Source organism: Pteropus medius, unplaced genomic scaffold, assembly GCF_902729225.1.
Source record: "Pteropus medius unplaced genomic scaffold, Ma_sr-lr_union100, whole genome shotgun sequence".
Lineage (NCBI taxonomy): Eukaryota > Metazoa > Chordata > Mammalia > Chiroptera > Pteropodidae > Pteropus > Pteropus medius.
This window is the reverse complement of record NW_024346667.1, coordinates 1,685,099-1,703,946: the sequence shown is the minus strand read 5'-3', so window position 1 is coordinate 1,703,946 and position 18,848 is coordinate 1,685,099. Positions and strand designations below refer to the sequence as shown.

The 18,848-nt window shown below is 42.7% G+C and overlaps 1 protein-coding gene across 1 annotated transcript in view; it reads left to right on the top strand.

The window, feature by feature from the left end:
• TBC1D9 (TBC1 domain family member 9) overlaps positions 1-18,848 on the top strand; it is an 86,944-nt gene that overhangs the window by 32,244 nt on the left and 35,852 nt on the right. Inside the window, exons 2-5 of the mRNA XM_039875830.1 lie at positions 2,815-2,925; positions 11,522-11,640; positions 17,087-17,315; positions 17,741-18,002. Of these exons, the coding sequence (XP_039731764.1) occupies positions 2,815-2,925; positions 11,522-11,640; positions 17,087-17,315; positions 17,741-18,002 (721 nt within the window). The remainder of the gene's footprint in view (positions 1-2,814; positions 2,926-11,521; positions 11,641-17,086; positions 17,316-17,740; positions 18,003-18,848) is intronic.

The window sequence follows — 18,848 nt, the reverse complement described above, 5'->3', positions numbered from 1 at the left end:
GAGGGAATGCAGGGAGGCTGGGTGATCCTTTGGAATAACATAAATTATTCCAAGATCATCAGTAGATGGATTGGTCATTGCCATGAGCACCTTTCTGTGTCCGGCTGTCCCCTGACACATCTCTGCTCCTAGAAGTGGGGGCTCCCCAGAAATGGAGACATGACTCTGTATGTGTCACACACCCTCTAGTGCTCACAGCCACGTGGGAAGCCTGACTGTTTTGCAGAGTGTTTTCTGAATTTCCTTGAAAACAGCACTTTTTGTTACCAGATGCTCCCAAACTAATGTAACAGGTAGATGCAGAGAAGAGTTATTTCGAGGGCCATAATTTGATTCAGTTATCTCAGACGATCAAAGGTTGTTTAACACCAGAAATAGCTGACTAGAACAGCTGCTAAAACAACGCTTTGTGTGGGAAATGATAAAAGCTTCAGTATTTTGACAGCTGTTTCAGAAGCATGAGTAATAAGACTTCTAAGTAAATCCTGATTGCTGCTTTTTTTTTTTTTTTGGCTTCTCTAGACCAGATTTTCCATCTTCGAACGTTCTGTATGCACAGAGGGTATGAAAACAGTTTCTCTCTCCCAAAGCCTTGACTCCTTGTATTCATAGAGCTTAGGCAGCATGGCGATAACTCATTATTCAGGTTTTTTCAAAAAATACACCACTTGTCCATTCATCAAACATGTGTGCAGAGCTTTCTGTGCTAGCAAAGTGCAGGGCCTAGGAGTCTGAAAGAATCAATTAGACTCTGCCATCAGGGAGCCCCTAGTCTGGAGAGAGGGGGAGACACGGAACAAAGCAAAATGTGCAAGTAATTTTAAATAAATGCGGCGAGTGTTACAGAAGCAGAACGTGAGGGAGGTCAGGGTTAGAAAAAGTTGGCATTGAATAATTGGGAGTTTGTCATCTGAGGTGCTGGGAAGTAAGATATGACGGACAAGTGCAACATCCCTAATGGAGGGAAAAGACAGGTCAGTGTTGCCAAGTACTTCCGGGTTAAAGTGGAAGCGTGTTGATTGATTTGACTGGCCGACTGCATATCTCAGGTCACAGCATTACTTTCTGTTTGGATATCCAGTTTTCTAAGAATTGCCACAAAATTTTTCTGATTTTATATGTACCTAATGTGGGTATTGCAATATCATAATGTCTATAACTTACTTGAAAATAGTTGAGCATGGACCCCGTGGTCGGTATGTACGTACCTGTTAGTTTCCATCTAAATCTTGGTGGAAGTTGGTGGTGCCCGTTGTAAATGCACACTCAGGTTTGGTGAGTGGCACCTCATCAGAAGCCCTCACTTCACGGGGGTCTGCTTTAAGTCACCCAGGATTCTTTATCTCTGACACCAGAGGTTTTGTTCATTAGGATAATGGATATTGGAGATGGATATTAGTTGGGGACATTTGTAGTGATCGAGACATGTGGATCGACTGGACCTTTTCGGAGGTCGTCTTCCCTCCGTGGTGTTGCTGAGTACGGAAGTTCAGAGAGACACTGAGGATGGAGAAACTGAGGCTCAGGGAGCCTGGGTCTGAGAGTTGGGAAGTGGCAGAGCCAGGAGTGAAGAAATCCAGAACTGGGGCGGCCTCCGTGGGCCGCTCTGGCCAGAGAGTCTTTGGAGGATCTTTGTCCCTGTGACACTCGTAGAGGCGCAGTGAGCCACGTAGGCCAGTCCTTGACTGCAGCGCCCTAATGCCAGACTGAAGTGTGTGTGCCTCCAAACCAACATGTGTCACACTTCCTGTATTTAAGGCATTTTATTTCTTCTTTTGATTCAAGAAGAGGCAAGTATCATAAGCATTCAATTACCATGGGTGATACATTTGTATTTCTGGTCGAAGGAAATCCAGCTTAGCTGGCACTCTTCTGCTTTTCCTATTAATATACTTTTCCCTCTGCAGATGATTGAAAAGTAAATTTGTCTTTGCAGCAAATCCAAGTCACAGTAGAGGAAAGAAAAATGTACGCGCACGACATTATGGACTTTATGTGGAACTTTATCCCTTGGAAAATTCTGCGGACTCTAAGGATTTATTTTTAATGTACTTCATACAGTCCAGAGCAAACCAATGAATTAGTTTCCATTTTAGAGAGAGTTTGTTTTGTCTGGTGTGTTCGGGTCAGCTAATGGTCACTGTGGTTTGGAATGAACCTAAATGGATTCCTGTCCTTGGACAAAGACCAAGGACAGATGTAGGACCTCCGTGTGTTAACCTCCTTTGGGCTTCTTGTTTAATAACCCTGGTTCAGGAAGGCAGACACTATTACGGTCACTTTACAACCGAGCTGTCAAAGCGATGAGAGAGTAAGTGGTCTGTCCACACCACGGAACTGGTTATAACAGAATCGGAGCCGTAACTGAGCTCTGCTGAGCTCCAGTTGGCTCATCCATAACTCTTTCCATGAGCCTAGACTGCCAGGCCAGCGGCAAGTGAATCGCGATGGTATCGTGCATATCAAGGTGTTATTCAGTATGGTCAGAACCAGACCTCAAGCCATTATTGTAAGATGACACATCAAAAGATTCTGGGGGTGATACTTTCAGAACTTGTGGTTCAGATTCAGCAGAACTTCAAAAAACCTGCTGGGGGCAGACACTGAGCTTGGCGTTTTCCGGTGTGCTATTTTCCATAGTGGCAGAGCAAGGGAGGCTGGGGCCCTTCCCACCCTAACCCTCATCAGTTGCATCCCAGAGCCATCCTTAGTAAGCACCGTCTAAGTAAACATCAGCTTGAAATGCTCACACTGCCTCTGGAACGAGAAAGCACCGAGGAACCTCACGCACGTGTCCCCCTTTCCTGCCCTCAGGCCTGCTGGTGGGTACCCTCGATGTGGTGTTGGACTCCAGTGCCCGCGTGGCTCCCTACCGAATCCTGTACCAGACTCCAGACTCTCTGGTCTATTGGACCATCGCCTGTGGTAAGTAGCAGGATTTGGAAATCCGGAGAAACGTGGGGATTAACAACATTATGTCAGACGGGAAGGAGCGTTTCTTTGTGGATACAATCGCTAGATATTTGGGGGTAAGTAACCGTTGCCATTTCCAGCAGATGAACCCCAAATCCTGATGGCTTAGCACGGTGGTTTTCTTTCTCGCTCTGGTGACGTCTTGTTCGGATCCTGCAGCCTCCTCCGACACCCTCTACGACAGTTTTTAAATTGATCTCTGCTTGGTAGGAAGTCCTGTGCTGGGATCTGAAGATCTAAAGATAATCATATCCGGTCTCTGCTCTTGAAACACAAGTCAATACTCAATGACAGCCCAGTGCAAGCAAGTGCCATACAGAGCCATTTGATTGTAGGGCTGCTGACTAGTACAGGACGCTTGCCTGGCCTTCTGCGTGAGTAGGGGAGGTTGTCTGGGGGTGACTTCAGGCTGCTGGAAGGTTCCAGCGCCCTAGTAATGCTCCCACAAGGATTTTGTAGCAGCGGAAATTCTAACCTGTAGTTACATCCCTTTAAAGTTATTCCGGTTAAGACGCAGTGTGCCCCAGGGGAAACAGGGGAACTTACCAGCCATTTGTGCATTCTGGGGAGTGAAGGGTTCGGGGCATGGAGAACACCACTTAGGAGTGAAGGATGTGGCTCGGAGGGAGGATGAAGGCAGAGGGAAGCTGGGGCCCCGAGGAAGACAGACTTGCGCGTGTGGCCCAGGCGGAGCCGGGTGTCACTCTGCTGTCTCTGCAGTTCAGTGCCAAGGGAAAGACTCAGTAGCTGCTGCAGAAGGGGAAGTGCTAGTTGGTTGGAAAAGCGTCACATTTAGTTGGCAAACACTCTAGAACAGTGTTAAAATAGACACTGTAGCCGGCGGGCGAAGAAGTGAAAGGCAAGGAAATGAGAAATCAGGCAGAGCCGCTAAACCACTCAATCAAGGGGGGTGTGGAAAGGGTACTTGACACCTGGTCACTCACCTTTCACCACTTGTGCCCCGAGATTTTGAAGCCGTCTGGAGCCTGGAGCTCCTCCGATCTCTCCGTGGCATGCTCAGCTCCTGGCCTTTCCAGGTCGGCGTGCATTTACCATGATGTGAGCGGCTGGTCCGTGGCTCTGCGACTTCTCTTTCCGTCCCCTCAGCCCTAACCTTGCTTTCCTGTTGCCTGACATTACTATGTCTCGGTCTGTTTCTGCAAATGTGCCATTCTATGGAGAAGATCCTATGAATGCCTGTGTGGGAAGGGGCCCAGAGTTACACGGCTGAATTATTCCTAAATTATTTGCCAAGCCAAGGCTAAGGAACAGTAGGCAGTAAACGCTGACGGCATGACTTATACCACAAAGAGATGTGCACTGTAACGCCTGTCACAGCTGCATGATCTCAGTACAATAAACCCAGAGCAGTTTTAGCTTTGTATCTATTGATTACCCATAGCGATAGCTCCAGAATTTCCTTGTGGAAGACCCCACGGAAGTGACAACCATTGTGCAAGTCACACTCACCCATTAGTTGTTCTGCTTATCGATTTCTGTTTAAACCCAAATTGCTGGCTCCCCTATATGAGAAGCTTTTAAGAGCGGAAGCATTTGCCTTAAAGAGATTTCTTTGATATACTGACCTTTTGGTTTGTAATTTTAATGTTGTTTTTTCATAAACTACACAGTTGGTATTTGGTGGGACAGTATGTTGGAAGCTGTATTTTCTTATATTTCATGAATCATTCATTGCTCTAAGAGAAGCTTCTGCAGAAAACTGGGTGGGTCTCACTCACTCAATACATAGCATTCCAAAACCTTGTTCTGTGCCACGTGCCTTGCGACTCTCCAGTCCACGTAAACTGGATAAAAGGGACTGTCTAGAATCAATGTCTTCACGTAGACCACTTTCTGTGGGAGAGCAGTAGTCTTAGTGGTAAACCCTGCTCAAATGCTTTGCCTTAAGCTTGAGCCACATGGAACCAGGCAGGGAGAGCAGGCAGGGGCAGCGGCAGTCTGACTTACCGCCAATATGATAATCACCTGGCCCTTGGCAATATGAAACATACAGGAAGGTGGGCGGGAAGCAAGTTATAGATAACCAAGCGTTATTTTCATATGCTTTAAAAAAAATTATCTTCTAACAGTCTGTATCAAGACTAGTTTGAAGAAATTGATAATTTACGTTTCCTTGCCATTGACACCTTTAATTGGGAAGGGGAGCCCACAACCTTCCTAAATAATGACCCTTCTCCCTACTGCCCAAAACGAAGCCACCGTTCCCTTGGGCCATCAACTCCAGCTTACTTAACTGCACGTGGCTTGGTTGATTGTCCATAAGTGATATTTTTTGCCATCTCTAAGAACGTTAGGAAGCTTTGCCATAGCAGTTTGCCCAGCTTTGTTGAGCTCGTTGTGTTTTGATGATTCCGCCTCTCCTCCCACCCAGGGTCACCAGGGCACTAAGTAGCCTCAGGTCTTCCCTCAACAGCTGCTTGGCATCCCAGAGGCAGGACAGAGCCCAGGCTTTGCCCTCCTTGGCCTTCAGTGGACTTAGGTAGAAAGCAACCCGTTTGGTTCTCCCCATTAGAAGAATTAGAAGGTTCTAACAGGAAATGGGTTATATAGCCTCTGCGGGAATAATATAGGCACAAGGAAATGCAGGTCATTCCAAGGACATTGTCTAATGAGGAGCTCTGGGACAGCTGTAGAGGAGAGTCACAAACGGAAAGACAGGATCTATTGACAGTTCCCTCTGGATACATTGGAACCTTCCAACAGGACTGATACAGGAAGTGGGTAGAGGGCATGTGTTTGATGGACGCCTCACTGATGACACAGCCCTGAACAGCGCCTGGATTCAGCTGCCTATCGATTTAGTTTCCTTCTTCTTTACCATCCTAGAATCTCCTCTGGGCCTAAATGGTCATTTGTTTTCAGAACCGAAAGCTATATTAGCTACCATCTTGTTCAACACCTTTAATTTAATAGGATACAGAGGTAGAACGAATTGCCCAAGTTCACTGCGCTAGTCACAGCCAGTTAGTGAGGGGCCGAGGCCAAGTTCCCAGTCTCCCCAGCACCCAGCCCAGCATTTTTTAAGCAGCACCGTGCTGGCTTTGGGGATTAAACATTCTTTTGGTCGGCCGTTGGTAAGGCCCAGAATTTAATTAAAGGTTACTAATTGGTTCTGCTTCTGCTCTTCTTCTCCAGTAGATAGGGGGGAGTGTTGGGTCATTCCGTTGCCTTCCAAGTGAGACACACGGGCCGTGGAAGCTGGTCGGTATTCGATAATCCTTTCTTGGTCTGTGGGCCTCAAGAATTAGTCTTGGATCCTTGGGAAGAGAGCAGCTTAAAAAAAACACTTGCTCTTTATTTTTTTCAACAATATATGTTTATTGTAGAAAATTAGAACGTAGAGATAAGCAAAAAGAATAAAAATTTTAAAAACATTAATACCATATCATAAATCATCTTCCAGACTTTATAAACATGTAAAATGTGTCTGTCTGTACACATACATATGTATGTGTGTGTGTGTATACGTTTTCCATGTCAATACGATGTATTTCTGTAATATCGATTTTAATAGGTGGATAACATTTTATGGTATATATAACATAATTTAACTAATTGATATGTTATTGTTAGAAATCTAGGGTTTTCCCCCCAAAGTTAACTGCCTTTTCGGAACAACCTTAGTGACTATCCTATGAACAGAATCTTTTCACATTCCCTTAATTATCACCTAGGACATATTTGTAGAAGTAGGTGTGCTGAACCAAAGCATGTGCATATATGTAAGGCTTTTTTGTGTCTCGCGCCCAATTGCCTTCTAGAAAGACAGCCATTTACATTCTCTCCACCAGGGTAAGTGAGGACCTTGGCAGTTCGATAAAATAAGAACATCAACCACAGATTCTCGCCAGGGTCGGATGAGTAGTTACCTGGGCCTCTTTTTCCTAAAAGTGATTATAAAGCCATGAGCGCGTTGTTATGACCTGTAAGAGATTACAAGCAGAGCTATGTGAGAAGCTTATAATAGTTACAGAAGCGGTGGTTCTGGGCCTTCCCTCAGTAACATGCACGGGACACCTGAAGGAATCATGAGCAGTCTGAAGCACGGAGAGGTCGAGTTACTTACCCACAGTCACAGAGCTAGTATGTGGCAGGGTAGGGACTTGAAAGCAAGTGCACTTTTTTGACAGAGTCTGTGATGTGAGCCATTATGCGATATTGTCTCCCCGATGACAAGGCTTCTTTTCACTTCAGAGAGTCTAACCTCTAGTCCTACTTACCCCACTTCAAAAATATGTCAGGATGTGGTAAAGGGTAGCCATTAAGAGTATAGGTTTTGGAGCCAGAAAAATCTGGGTTAAATTTTATGTGAAAGCCTCTGATTCCTCCTCTATGAAAGGATTATAACCAGAACTCCTTAGACGAATTCTTTGGGATCATGTTCCATAACGTATCGAAAGTTAAGTATGCCACCTGCTACGTACAAATAAGTAATAGATAACGTTATCATCATCTTTAATATATTTATAATTATAGCTTTAATTAATTTAAATACATTTAATGTAAATCTTTAAAACACGAATCTCCCTTTTGTTTCTAAAAATGTTTTAAATCACTACATTATTTTTGGGTTTTATCTCTTGCCCTCTCCAAATAAGTCATTTTTCTGGGTGTAGAGACTGCATGGTGGCTTTGTAAGTACTACAGGGACAGTCGATGTTACTCTAGTATGTTAGGTATTACTCTTGCCTTCATTTGGTATTTAAACTTGAAAATTATCATCTTTGTGGCTAAGGTTATGTTTGGACAAGGCCATAAAATAGCTGATTCCTTCATTTGGTTCCCTTTAATTAGCTCCCAGTGCTGTTCACTTGAGGACTGGATCAGCTCCGAGATCCACAGACCCTGTTCCGGTATCTGAAAATACTAGCTTGGCTGCTTTCTAATCCCTAGGAGGTCTAGTGGGTTGGTTTTGCTTAATTTTGTTTCCTGCTGTGTCATGAGTGAGTTTCTTTTTGCATGTTACACACAAATATATACCTACACATGTGTGTACACACAGCCTTGATCAGTGAGGCTGTACCATCTAAAGTATCCTGGAATTCAGGTTCGTGAGTCAGCGCTGCGGTCTCGGAACCAAATGCATTATTAATCATTCATCACAAAGAAATATCCACTGACTATGTCAGGGAGCCTTAAGCCTTTGTTCTTAATCCTCAGAGGCCAGATGTGATAGAATCAATCCGTGGTCCATCTCAATGCTTCTTCCTTTTTATTTCAAGTAGACTGTATGTGCTTTAAGATACATTTCAAACTGGATGACAGATTAGACTAGGACGATATAGTATTTTTTCATCGTCATAGATAATGTTGAAAATTTCCCCAGATATAGGCACAGGGCCTATGGCTAGTAGTCTCAAAAACAAACAAACAAACAAACAAACAAACAAAAAACAAAACCCACCCCCACACACACTCCAAATGGTATTCGGATTCTCATTTTTACAAAGTTCGTTTCTAAATAACCTTAAGCCCATCAGGGGCCAATCTCCTTTGGGCCCCCGCAGATGCTTTAACTTGGACTTCCTGAAGGCTTCTCTCGGTGGACCCAGCTTTTTATTGTTCCAGCTGATTGCACAGTCAGGTCAGCTTATTTTTCCTGCTGCATCTCTGTAAATGAGGCCTTTCCAGAAAGTCGACATGCAAGCCCTTCCCTCTCTTCTGAGCATTTAATGCATTTTGTGCAAACTGCTGGGTAAATAGTCCCTTTTTAAAGTCAGGGCAAAAGAGCTTCATGTTATCTCACTTTAAGCAATAACTAAAGAGCCCCAAGATCTTAAATATTGCAGCACTTGTACTTATTTTCTTGAGAAACGAAAGAGCCCTTTATAAGGAGCTTTTAGGATCATAACGTGTTTTCTGTGGCGTCCTCCCTGGTTCCTATAGATTGGTCTGGCAAAAGTGACAGTTACTCTCAGACTGTTAACAGGACCTTTGCTCTGTGGTCGCTGAGAGGTGATGTGGCCCTTTGTATCTTCTGGGGCGAAAAGCAGACAGAAGTGGAACCTGCTTTCAGAAATAGTTTTTAGTAAATTGATATCTTCGGAATTTGTCCCGTCTGCTCGGGGAGATGACTCAGCTCTGCCTCACAGGTGTCCTCATACTTCTAGACTCCAGCACCTGGGATCGTGGACACCTGTCCTTATTTATTCTTGGCGCATTTAGGAAAGTGTTCAGAAGATGTGGTGCATTTGCACAGCAATAGTAATGTCAAAAGGCACATGTCATTACTCTCCCTGGAATTATCTGTTGGGTGTAGCAATCCATAGTTAATTCCTGAAAGTGCCATTGGCTGATGGCATTCGTGTCTTCTTCTTTCCTCAAATCGTATATGGTGGCATATAATGGCACACAAAGTTCTTATCTAGAACCCGGGCTCCTGGAACTTGGGGATCTTAGGTCTGGATGTAGCCAGACGAGACCTCCAGGCCCGAGGATCTGAGACTTGTACTCCTGGCTCCTTTTCTCTACGTGGGAGCAATGAGTGGCCGGTGATAACTCTAAAAGCCAGCCGTTTCACGTGACACCGACAGGTGTGGGAAATGCAACAGGAGGTGGAGGACAGAAGAGGACGAGCACACGCAGCTGCAGTCGGAGGGAGGACCGGTGGTGATCACGGAAGACAGAACTGGGGGCGGCTTACGTCCCAGGAGGCGGGAAGTAGACAAAACAGCCAGTGGTGCATGTGGCGTTGGGTGGTGGAAGGTGGAGATTATGGAAATGGGGAGCGGTGGGACAGGGTGGAAGGGAGGTGGTCCTGGGCCATGGAGAAGGCAGTAATTAGGAAACTGTGGATAGTACACCTGAACTTCAGTAGAACAGTGCTCAGATGGCTTCTTGGTGATGGAGATCAGCCATGTCGACCTTCACATAATACCGTGAAAGTGGGAAGTACGGGTACATGTTTGTTGTGTGAACGCACGCGTGCGTGTACCATTTCCACCCTGCTGTGTGTGTGTGTGGGGGGAGGGGTTTGTCCTTACGTGAATATGTGCATAAGGAAAGCTGAAGGCAGCGTGTGCCAAGCTGAAGGCACTGCAGACAGTCTGTTCTCTAGTGTTTCCACGGGGCTGCCTCTGCACGCAGAAATATGCTTTTCATCTTCCACACAAATGTTCCATGTAGGCAGTTTTGGTATTTAGCTTCAAGGAAAAGAAAATGAACTCGGGTTTGGTTTGATGTCACCTCTCCTCACACAGTGGGTCTGAAGCCCCTCACGTCTACCCTCTATTCTCTAAGAGATTTTAGTTCTGCTCCCACTGTTCCGAGTATCACTGTAGACACATTTGTGTCTCCCATCTTTGTCAGGAGTCAGAGTGAGATTCTGAGATGTATTGAATCACTGGTGACAGAGAACAGAGAGAAGACGTTTTAAAGAAATCAATGAAAAGATCCCGTGGAAATCTGTGAAGAGGACTGAAAGGTGCATCAGTGGAATCACTAAATCATTCTTTAATTCTGGAATGAGTAGTGCATATAATTTAGATCTACGATATGACATATGACCTCTATATAATTTACATCTGTGATACGTGGATGACTTATAAGACACTGTTTTCCCGCAAGATGGTTAACATTCCCAGAGCAAGACAAAAAAGGGAAGGGAATTTATTCCAGTGTCTGTCCAACCTCATCTGACGGCGTCCCGGTTATACGCCCACACAGTTGTGAGCAGAGAGCAGACCCGATTACAGATGCTGCGAGGCTGGGGTTGTTTCACTTTGGAGGTTGCCAGGCGAGTTGACTTAAGCTTCTTTATAACCGGCCTGAGTGCAGTGATTTGGTCCACGGCTGTGAGGATGACCTCATCCCATTACTTCTCAAGGCAGCTGTGCTCATGAAAGCCAGGCTGCTATTCCCTAGCGACGGTCCATTTTCACATCTCATTCATTATTGAAGTGAGTGGGGATCATTTTTTGCCCATGATAGGAGCGGTTACATCAGCTCTCCAGTGGCATTCCAAAGCTCTCACAAGCCTTGCAGCTTAACAGCTGTAACCTACTATCCTAACAGGATCTGTGTTACCCTGTGAGGTGCAGACTCTAGGAGGGAGAAAAGAGGGCGGAGCTAAACTCCCAACCCAGGAAAATGAATGGGAGAAATGTTGCTGCCTTCTAATCCCAAAGTATCCTAAAAATTTCTGGACTCACCTCATCAGACTCAACTATAACACAGTACAGCAGATCCTCGAAAAACATTGTTCCATTTTCATTATGACGTTGATGGAATGCTATAGGAGCCTAACTCGTGCTTATATCAATTAGCCTATGGTAAAACTGGTATACAGCATTCAGCTTAAAGTCAAAGAACCTATCGACGACTTAAGTGGGGACATACTGCCCTCATTCTTGGGTTTCCACCTCCTTAAATGTCTTGTGTGTGTCTCCTCTGGAGGAGAGAGAGCATTTAAAGGTAGAGCTGTTGGGACAAGAGTCTCCTTTAGTGGCATTAAATATCGATGACATGAGCCTGTTTTTTTAGGTAGCTTTTAAATGCTGACAATTATTACATCTTTACATTCGTCCAGGTGGTTCCAGAAAAGAAATCACCGAACACTGGGAATGGCTTGAGCAGAACCTACTGCAGACACTCTCCATCTTTGAAAATGAGAATGATATCACCACATTTGTGAGAGGAAAAATACAGGTAGAGGATGTTTTGGGGTTTTTGTTGTTAAACTTTTTAATTGGAAATAAGGTAAAACTTACAGAAAAGTCGTAAACATAGGAAGGATGTGTATTTTTTCTTACTTTAGTTCTTACACATGAGGCTTCCTGTATATATGCTCCTTTGCATTTGCGTTTTTTACTTAATGACTCCTGGGTAACACCCCATATGAGTTCATAGAGATCGTCCACATGATTGTTGTTGTAGTTTAATTTAAATAGTTCTGTTTTTGTTTTTTGTTTTTTTGAATGATTTTTAGATTTGCAGAAGAACTGCAAAGATAGAGCAGAAAATTCCCAGACCCTACACTCAGTTTCCCCGAATGTTCACATCTTACGTAACCATGGTGCATTTATCAGTACTAAGAAATTAACATTGACATGGTGTTGTTCACTAAACTACAGACTTTATTTGAATTTTACCAGTTTTTCCATTTTATGTCCTTTTTTTAATTCCACGGTTTAATCCAGGATCCCACGTTGCATTTATTTGTTTTAAGTTCATATTCTGTGTGTCTACTCCATAGATAATTCAGCCACTCTCCTATGCAATATAAATAAGGCTATATATGTTTGTACTATTGGGGATGTATCTTTAAGATAAGTTGGCAGAAGTGGGATTGCCAGGTCAAATGGCAAATACCTGTTCCATTTTGTTAAATGTTGCCGAATTCCCCGTCCCCAGGAGCGGTACTGATTTTTATTCTCACTTATGTCTGGGAGTGCCTGTTTCCTCATATCTTCACCAGCAAGGTGGCTTATCACGCTAGTGAGTTTTTGCCATTCCGGTGGGGGAGAAATGTGTTCATGTTTTTCGTGTTTTGAGTGAAACTGAATGTCTTCTCATACGTTCAAGAGCCATGTTTTTATCACTGTTTGTAGACTGTGTGCTCCTATCTTTTACCTATTTTTCTGTGGGACTTTTGGTCTCATTATTATTTAACTTTTAAAAGTTCTTTTTATATGAAGGTCTTTTATCAGTTATGTATGTTGTAGATATTTTCTCTCAGTTTGTCATTTGTCTTTTGACTTTACTCGTAACAGTTTTTGCCATGCAAAGTTTAAATTTTTTATTTAGTCAAAATTAGCAGGTTTTTTCTATTATAATATCTGGAGTTTGAGTCACAGTAAGAAAGCCTTACTTTACATAGGTTAAGGAGGAATTCTAGGAAGAGATCTGACAACGTGCTTCTTATTAAAATTCTACAGAATCGTCAATTTTATTTTATATTTTCTACTTTACTGAACTTTTACATGAACATGTAGTAATTTCGTACTCAGAAAAAGAAGGAAAAAATACAAATAGAATCTCATTGTTCTTTAGAGTCTCATTTTTTGTTTGGTTTGGTTTTGGCTTTGTTTTTTTTTTTTTTTTTTTGTATATAATAAGTTGAAGGGAAAGAAAGCATTAATGAGACCTAATGTTTTACTACTTAATTTCTACTGTATCCACTTGGACTGGTTAAAATTCCTTATCTGAGTGTTATTGGGACCAAAGGAGAAGCTTTTTCCAAACTAACATCGATGGCATTAACCCTTTCTTACGCTCCAGTAGCAATCTCTTTACACATAAATGTAATGTAAAAACAGATTTATTTTTATGCACAACAATGAGGAGTAAGACACTAGATAAGGAGAGCTGTCTTCTGTCAAATGGAGAAGATTAAGATTCTTTAGCTGACTTTGTGACCTACTGCGATGGGAAGACTTGCCATGTTGCCTTCAGATGTTAAGTTTCTTTATTGGACAAGTCAGCAGGCTTTTCAAATGTGTCTTCCTCCTGGGCCTGCTTTTCTGATTTCTTATGATATGCAAGCTGGTGTTCCAGACAGCCTGTGTTCCTCTTCTGTTTATCCAGGGACATGCCCGTGAAGTGTGAGAGATCATTTTTACTGTTCTCAGAAGCCAAGGTCGTCGGGTCTCGCAGGAGTTTGGTTAACTTGCTCTCCAGTCCCAGAGCAGACTTTTGAGCTTGTCCACCCTTTCTTCAGTGACCTAGATCAGGCCTCTTAATCACTGGAAGGCAGATTTTACCCTCATGTTTTCTTAGGTATCTTAGGAACTGCTTTGCATATTTCCTCTTCGTCTCAGCTCGGTGTTTGAAGAATGCAGCAAAAAGATGTGCTCCTGTGTCTTTGTTGTAGTAACAGTCCTTAGGAATAAGCATCACTGACGTGAAGCTCATAAGGTGCCACTTGGTAAATAGCAGCCCTACACTCTTCAGAGATGAGAATCTGGACCTCGGATGCCATCTCGGCTTTAGAGAAAACCAGGCATAAAAAGTACTCTAGATCTGATGCTTTTGAAGGAGAGAGCTGAATTTTAACTGGACCACAAAGGACCACAAAAAATTAGTGAGGGCCGAGAAGAACAAAAGCACATGTAATAGTATCAAGCTCATCTTTACTTCCACCCCTGACCCCTCAGAATGAATATTTTATCACTGCTTCAAGACTGGTGATTTAGGTATCTTCTCCATCTTTGTTAAAGAGATTAGAAGAGTAGTAAAGACGATAAAAATGAGAGGGAGAGAGAGACATTACAAAGGATCCACGTGAAGCTGGGAGGAAATGGCAGCCTCCAGACCCTCCCCCCCCAAAAAAAAAGTTATTCTAGAATAATTGAGAGTTGTTTTATTGATAAAACCAATCTGAATTTCTGGGAAGTAATGTACATGGAGTGAGTCTGAAGACTCCTAATCTGATCATGTGCGGGGGTCTGGGTCGAAGGCGTATAGCCCATCAACGTGGGGAAGCACAGACCGAAAGCATCTTCTCTGTCCAGGGGCCACTACTGAGATGCTCAGGTGTCTTTTCATGTTATCGTCTTTGGGAAACAGGTTCAAATAAAAGAGCTCTAGGAAGACACTGAATCTTAGAGGTGACAATAGCCAGGAGAAAAATAAATGAATGAATGAATGAATGAATGAATGAATAAATAAATAAAACAAGAACCGATTATGTCAAATAGCCATTCTTCTCATCATTTTCGTTACACCAAAAATGTCAGATTTAATTCCCCTGAAACCAATTATGAGGAATTGCTATTAATGCAATTATGTGTGAAAGAATGCCATTCATATGCAAATGAACCGTTTAAGCGTGCACAGATTGTTCAATAATTGAGAAAACCAACAAATTTGTTTTGAGGTCTTAATTAACTTTTATAAATTATAAAGGTAATAATTAACTTTAGAGGCAACCGTAATTCAAATACTGTAGATAGTATTTTGTGTATTTCTTTCTAGATTTCTTACGTGTTTCTTATTTGTATATTATGTATAATAGTAGTCTTACTGTATATATATTTTGTATTGGGCTTTTTTTCTTTGACTAGTATGTACTATATTATTGTATAATTTTTAGTTGTTATTTTTATCCCATAACTGGCCTTACCATTCCTCTCTCTAGATGTCTTCTTAGCTTCTAGAATAGTGGGGGGCAGGCACAAGCAACAATACAGTGAGCACTTCTGTTTGTATAACTTTTCCTATAGTTTTTGCTTTTTTTCCTTTGGGATAGATTAGAAGATGTTGGTTAATGGATTAAGTAGTTTAAACATTTTTAATGGACCTTAGTAGGTTCCGTCAACGTATTGGAATCCCTCTGCGATTATGCCATTGCTTGCTTTCAGCGTTACAGTTGTTTAAATGGTTTTTCAAATTGAACAGGTCAAAGTTGGTGTCTAATTATTTTAATTTTCTGCCTCAGATTATGAGGTTGAACATTTTTTCATGTTTGATAAGTTCATTTTCTTCTTTTTGAGAATTGCCTGTCAATGTCCCTCGTGCATTTGGTAATTTTCCTAAGTGGAGCTGTTGCCTAACACCAGGTGACCTATTTTATATCATGTAGAACCTGTAGAACATATAGGAGGGAGATATTCCATCCCTTTGTTCCATCATTCAGTTCACCTGGCTAATAAACTACTGCAGACTAAGAAGAGGTTCTGCATTCTAGACCCTCTTTTCTTAGATGTGGTAAGCTTGGAAGTGGAGCCTCCTCCTAAGGCACTATTATCCTTACTGTTGAAACTAGTTAGAAGGTCTGGTCTGCTGCTATAAGTGTATTAGGCCCCAAAGTGTTTCAAAGTGATATTTCTCAGTTCTCTAGCTTCATAATTCCTTTCATATTTAAATTTGTTTAAAATTGAAAGGAGCATTCTAGAATGTGCTATTTAGTAGATCTTTAGATGGCATAGTCTGAACGTAATGTTTTTCTGCTCAAAACATATCATTCGGTATCACGTGGTTTGTTATACATCGCTCCCTTCTATTCTAACATCATCCTTCCTCTGACTTCAGGTAAGAGTCTACTCTAGTGGATCCAAAATGTGCCTGGTCTAGACTTTTCGTAAGAATTTTTTAGTCAGAGTTAGTGTTAAGGAAGATGAATTTGTAGGGAGTATTCAGGATGCACTGAAAACAGAAGGGCCAAAAGGCAGCAATTCTAGGTGTGAGGCCGTTGCAATTTTCTGTCCTCGGAATACGGAGGGTTCGGTCACGTCAAGGAGAATCCGAGAGGTTGCCCAGCTACACACAGCTGTGCAGTGATAGCGTTGCGATCTGAGCTCCAAATTTTCATGTTCGAAAACTCGTGCTATTCCAGTGCTACCTGATCCGAGGAAATAAAGATGAGACTAGAGAGATTTAGGGATTACAGGTAAAAAGTGGAATCCAAGGCAGCATTTTCTGTCAAGAGATTTATGTAGAAGCCAGTTTTCAGGGAATTACAAAGGAATTGGATAACAATGAAATGGCCTCTCAAGCTATTAAAATGATAAACAGTAGATTAAGCCAGTCACTTGCTTCGAGAATATTTCATTTTTTTGTCCATCTGACCAAAAATTGTGTGTCTAATATAATTTTTGCTCTCATATTCCCCCTTTTCCATTCAAATAGTTGCTTGTTCCTTTTCTCTAGGTCCCCTAATGTTATTCATGACCCTAAGACAGTAGATTTATGATCAAGTGTCAGTTAGTGACATGCATTCTGGTCTTTCCTGAACCTCGTCCATTCTTGAAGAATTTTTGTTGATTTTTAAGAAAGGCAGACATTGACTTTTGAGATGACTCTATCACGGTAATCTAGGAAAAGCAGTAGAACTAGTAAAATCTCTACATTTCCTCATTTGCAAAATAAAATGATGGGCTTTGTTCTAATTGAGTTTAATAAAATGATTGGCACCAATAAACAGATAATAAAAATCTATATCATCATTTGAAAACTTTTTCATACACAAATGCTACTTGGTATTTGGCTTAGAATTTGGGGGTTGCCTTTGAAAACAATTCTTCAATTTAAAAAAAAAATTCTAACCTTAAAAATTGTTATTTTTTTTTTCCTTTCTAATATGTACAGCGTACAGAAAAAGCATCTCTCATCATAGTAATACCAGCTGTGTGCATTGTGTTTCATCCCTGCTTAGGGCATCATTGCAGAGTATAACAAAATCAATGATGTGAAGGAAGATGATGACACAGAGAAGTTTAAGGAAGCCATTGTGAAATTCCACAGGCTGTTTGGGATGCCCGAGGAAGAGAAGCTTGTCAACTATTACTCTTGCAGCTACTGGAAGGGCAAAGTTCCCCGTCAGGGTTGGATGTACCTCAGTATTAACCACCTTTGCTTTTATTCTTTTCTTATGGGAAGGGAAGGTGAGTTGTCTAGAATTTCGGAGAGTAGCTTTGGAAAGTCTACTGAGGTTTGCCCCAAACTCATAAACCACACCAAAATATCAAGAATATATCTGTGTTTATGACTGGGTCGACACTACTTTTTTTAAGTCTTTAGTGAATTTGATTATTTTCAGTTCGATATTTGTAAAAATTTTGGTCATTATGTCCTAAAGATTTGTCAGAGTTCTAATTTGGTAGATACAGGCTTAAATTCATAATAGTTATGAACTCAGACTCTGTGTGGTCTGCATTTGTCTCATAACTAACAAACGAAACAATGGTAAATACGGTCACGTAGACTCAAAGGAGTTCAGCATGATCGGGGGCTGGAGGTGTGAGACTTCAGTGTCTCGAAGGGGTTTTAAGGAGCCAGGTGTTGACCCAGCCTTGTTCCCTGTGCCCAGCCAAGCTGGTGATCCGGTGGGTGGACATCACGCAGCTCGAGAAGAATGCCACACTGCTTCTGCCTGACGTGATCAAAGTGAGCACACGGTCCAGCGAACATTTCTTCTCTGTGTTTCTCAACATCAATGAGACCTTCAAGTTAATGGAGCAGCTCGCCAACATAGCCATGAGGCAGCTCTTAGACAATGAGGGGTTTGAGCAAGATCGATCCCTGCCCAAACTGAAAAAGAAATCTCCTAAAAAAGTGTCTGCTCTCAAGCGGTAAGTAACCGAGGCTGAGTCTTACAGACTTTGGAAACAAGAAACCCATCCATTTATTTATGGAAAGTTAGCGTTTTCTGGACAACTTCAAGGGTTCAGAACATTCTTCTGGGTATAGATACAAAAGTGAAGTCTGCCCACAGCACTCCCAACTCAGTTAGTGAGGCTCACACGGCCTGCCCACTCCGAGCCTGTGAGCAGAGCGCCTCAGGCACCCACGTGGGGAGATGGGGCTGAGGGCAGGAAAGGCCTCTCAGTGGAGGTGCTCGCAGCTAGGGTCTCAGAGGCAGTAGAAGTTACTACTGCTGGTTCAGTAGGGTGACTGTTTCAGGGAATAACACGATGGGGGAAACACAGGGGAAGAGCACAGAGGGAAGGTAGTCCAACGCACATCTGGAAGGTGACCGGGCCTTGGGAGAGGAGAGGCTGCCAAGAAGCCTTGAGGTCTGGATGTGGGAGTAGAGCTAGAGAGTGGGGGAGAGAAACGATGCTCTACCGTGTGACCGTATGCACGGAATTGTGCCCGAAACTGGATGGGGAATGAGAGAGGGCGAGCAGGTCCAGGGATGTGACAGCTCAGTTTTGGTCACATCAAGCTGAGTTGCCTGCAGGAGAGGTAGTTGGAGATTGAATCAGTGACATATAGGATTGGAAATCACTGGCATGCAGCTGGTGGTTGGAACCTGATGAGGTCATTGTGGAGGCAGAGAGAGGGACTTGGAGGGAGCTCCCGCTTCTTAGCCTCTCTCTGTTCTGTGAAGCCAGAAACCAGATCCTCAAGGAGCTAAGGTCAGGTAGAGTGTGAGGGGAAAGATTTTAACAGCCTATATGATGAACAGGAAAAAG